At 40.6% G+C, this 2,819-nt stretch overlaps 1 protein-coding gene across 10 annotated transcripts in view; it reads left to right on the top strand.

Moving 5' to 3' along the window:
• Positions 1–2,819, top strand: part of FRYL (FRY like transcription coactivator) — a 274,545-nt gene extending 271,726 nt beyond the window's left edge. For all 10 annotated transcript variants that reach the window (XM_040484078.1, XM_040484071.1, XM_040484087.1 and 7 more), the window contains 2 exons: positions 218–408; positions 733–2,819. In XM_040484078.1, the coding sequence (XP_040340012.1) occupies positions 218–408; positions 733–991 (450 nt within the window). In that variant the 3' untranslated portion in view covers positions 992–2,819. The remainder of the gene's footprint in view (positions 1–217; positions 409–732) is intronic.

Here is a 2,819-nt window from a genome sequence, read left to right on the forward strand (position 1 = left end):
CACGCGCCCCTATAACCTGTTATTTATCAAGAATATTTAAAGACTACAATTTGGTGGCTGAAAATATAACAGAGAACTTGAAAAATTAAGTTTACCATTTGCAGATCTTTAAGAGAAGCTGCTGCTACCATCAGATGTATCTTCAGAGCCAATTAAATGCTCTTCTTGTTACTGAATATACAAATAGATCGTTTTAAGGCATATTCATTTGTTCTAGGTCATCAACATGTCCGAGGAACTTGCCCAACTGGAAAATATCCTCAAAGAAGCAGAGTCTGCTTCAGAAAATGAAGAAATTGACATTTCCAAAGCTGCACAAACTACCATAGAAACTGCCATTCATTCTTTAATTGAAACTCTGAGAAATAAGGAGTTTATTTCAGCTGTGGCACAAGTCAAAGCCTTCAGGTAAAGCGTGAAGGGATTTCAAGGTGTGGTGCCTCTAAACCCGCACTGGCGTCTTACAGCGATTGGGTCGGGTTTTCAATTTGCTGCGTCCGTAGCGCGTCTTTGTGAAAGCATGACAGCTTTGTCCACAGTTCTCACTGAAATGACGCCACTTTTAGACTTTGTTCACTCTCTAGAGGTTTTCGGTAACACGTTTGCCCAAACCTGCAAACAGATCCTCAGTGATTCACAAGGAGATTCTGTTCTAGGTATTAATTTAAAACGTGGTTAATATTAACCATTGCTTGACGGAGTCTCAGGACTTAAAAATATTGTGTATTTCAGATCTCTCTGGCCGAACGATATCTTTGGCAGTTGTGAGGATGACCCTGTGCAGACGCTGTTGCACATCTACTTCCATCACCAGACGCTGGGCCAGACGGGGAGCTTCGCGGTCATAGGCTCTGACCTGGACATGTCAGAGGCCAACCACAAACTGATGGAGCTCAATCTAGAAATAAGGGAGTCCCTACGCATGGTGCAGTCATACCAGCTCTTAGCACAGGCCAACCCAGTCGGAACTTTGGTGAGCACCGGATTCTGAGAAGCTTCCAGGCGTTTAGGGAAAGACACTAAACTGAAGATGATGCAGAATATTCATGAGCACCTTTTACGAACCCTCGCAGTTCACGGACAACCCTTCCTGGCGGCATCCACGACCACGGCGTAGCTGATGTCAAACCGGTATCAGAGTCAAAGACCTAAGGAAGAAAGAAAAAAAAAAAGAAATCTAATGGCTGCCAATACCTCCTACAATAACCGTATGAAGAAGGAGTTTTTAATTACTTAACCTAGGTGAAAAGAAAAGGGCTAAGAGTGATGCGTACAAATACATGACTTTCTGGAGAAAGAAGAGAATTCTAGGACTGTTTGCAATAATGGCCTCTAATACTGAGACGTTGGAAAGCAGGTGACGTGAGGCTAAAACCCAGGCTCGTTCATTTTAGCTGACAACCTGCAGGGCTGTGTGGATGCTCCACAGTCGATGTTTCATTATCTACGTGAAGAACCTTTAGTCGGATAGACGGACACGGAGAGACTTCTTTGCAAAAACCATTGACTTTTTTTCAACACGTGGGATGAGGGTGTGGGTGTTTTGTTTTTTAGTCTGTACAAGGGATTGTGTGTGCGTGAGCTGGGATGTGTGAATATGTGACAGTCCTATTTTCAAGGTATGGATGTTTGGTGATAACGTGTCAGCATGCCTAAAAGAGCACTGCAAGATTATTTTTGAAGAAATTTTATTTTATTAGATCTAACTCTTCATAGTGTGTAAATGTTAGAACATTTTAATAATATTTTAAAACTGGGCTTTCCCGGTATTTCGAAAAGAAATAATATATCTGTTAATGTTATTGGAATGCTGCTCAGCTCTCTGACCAGTGCTTACATTACGATTGTTGATAACTAACCAAAGTAGATGCCTGCAGAGACTTTAAAATGTAAAATAAAGATGTATGCTGCCCGTCAGCTATTCTCATTAGGAAAGTTAACTTATTTTACTCCATAATTATTATAGAAACTGTATAGATTAAAACCAGTATTGTACGTTTGTGCAATGCACTGTTATACAAGAATAGGTGTACAAAGCTAAAGAAAAGAGCGTGGTCACTGATGGTAGAATATAAGACTTGCAGGCTCTGAAGTCTGCAGAATTCAAGAAGAGAGATGCAAACCCAGTTTTATATGTTCATTCAGGACTCACGTGTCTCACCCAAAAGGAACCTGGGGCTATGGGGGAAAATGAAAGGAAGCCTGAAGACTGACTACCAAAACATGCAATATACTTACTCACTGTCTAAGTCTGTAGCATAACACGAACTGGATTCTCTGTCCTTTTTTAAATAGCATTTTGTAAAAGAAATGAATGTAGTCCCACAACTCCTCTGATTTGAAAGGAACACCTTGTATTTTTTATAGGCATCTCTTATCCACTGTGACTTTCTTTTAAACTGGGCTCTGTGACTGCAGAGTTTAGAATGTAGAAATGAAATGCTTAGCTTTGCCTTTTCTTGGGGGTGTGGACCCTGCCAGAAATGTAATTATGCTCAAGTGCATTAATTGAAGGCACTGTGCACGCCGTTGGACTGCTGACTATAGTTATGTTACCTGTAAAATTCCATAACTGGTCACGGCACATTCGTAATCACTGTATTTTTTGACCCTGATAAAAAAAAAAAATTATTTTGATGGTGTTCTGGTACTGTAAATGGTGTCCTTTAAATTATTTAATAACTTTTGGGTGTGGGGCAGGAAGAGAGGGATGGTGTCCAGAGACCCCCCCCCACACTTTACATCCTATCTTACCATCCCCTATCTTACCATCACCCTCTTATATCCTTTTTGTTAAAATAAAAAGCATTGTAGCTGTT

The sequence above is a fragment of the Herpailurus yagouaroundi genome, unplaced genomic scaffold, assembly GCF_014898765.1.
Source record: "Herpailurus yagouaroundi ecotype Mexico unplaced genomic scaffold, PumYag 28, whole genome shotgun sequence".
NCBI classification, from domain to species: domain Eukaryota; kingdom Metazoa; phylum Chordata; class Mammalia; order Carnivora; family Felidae; genus Herpailurus; species Herpailurus yagouaroundi.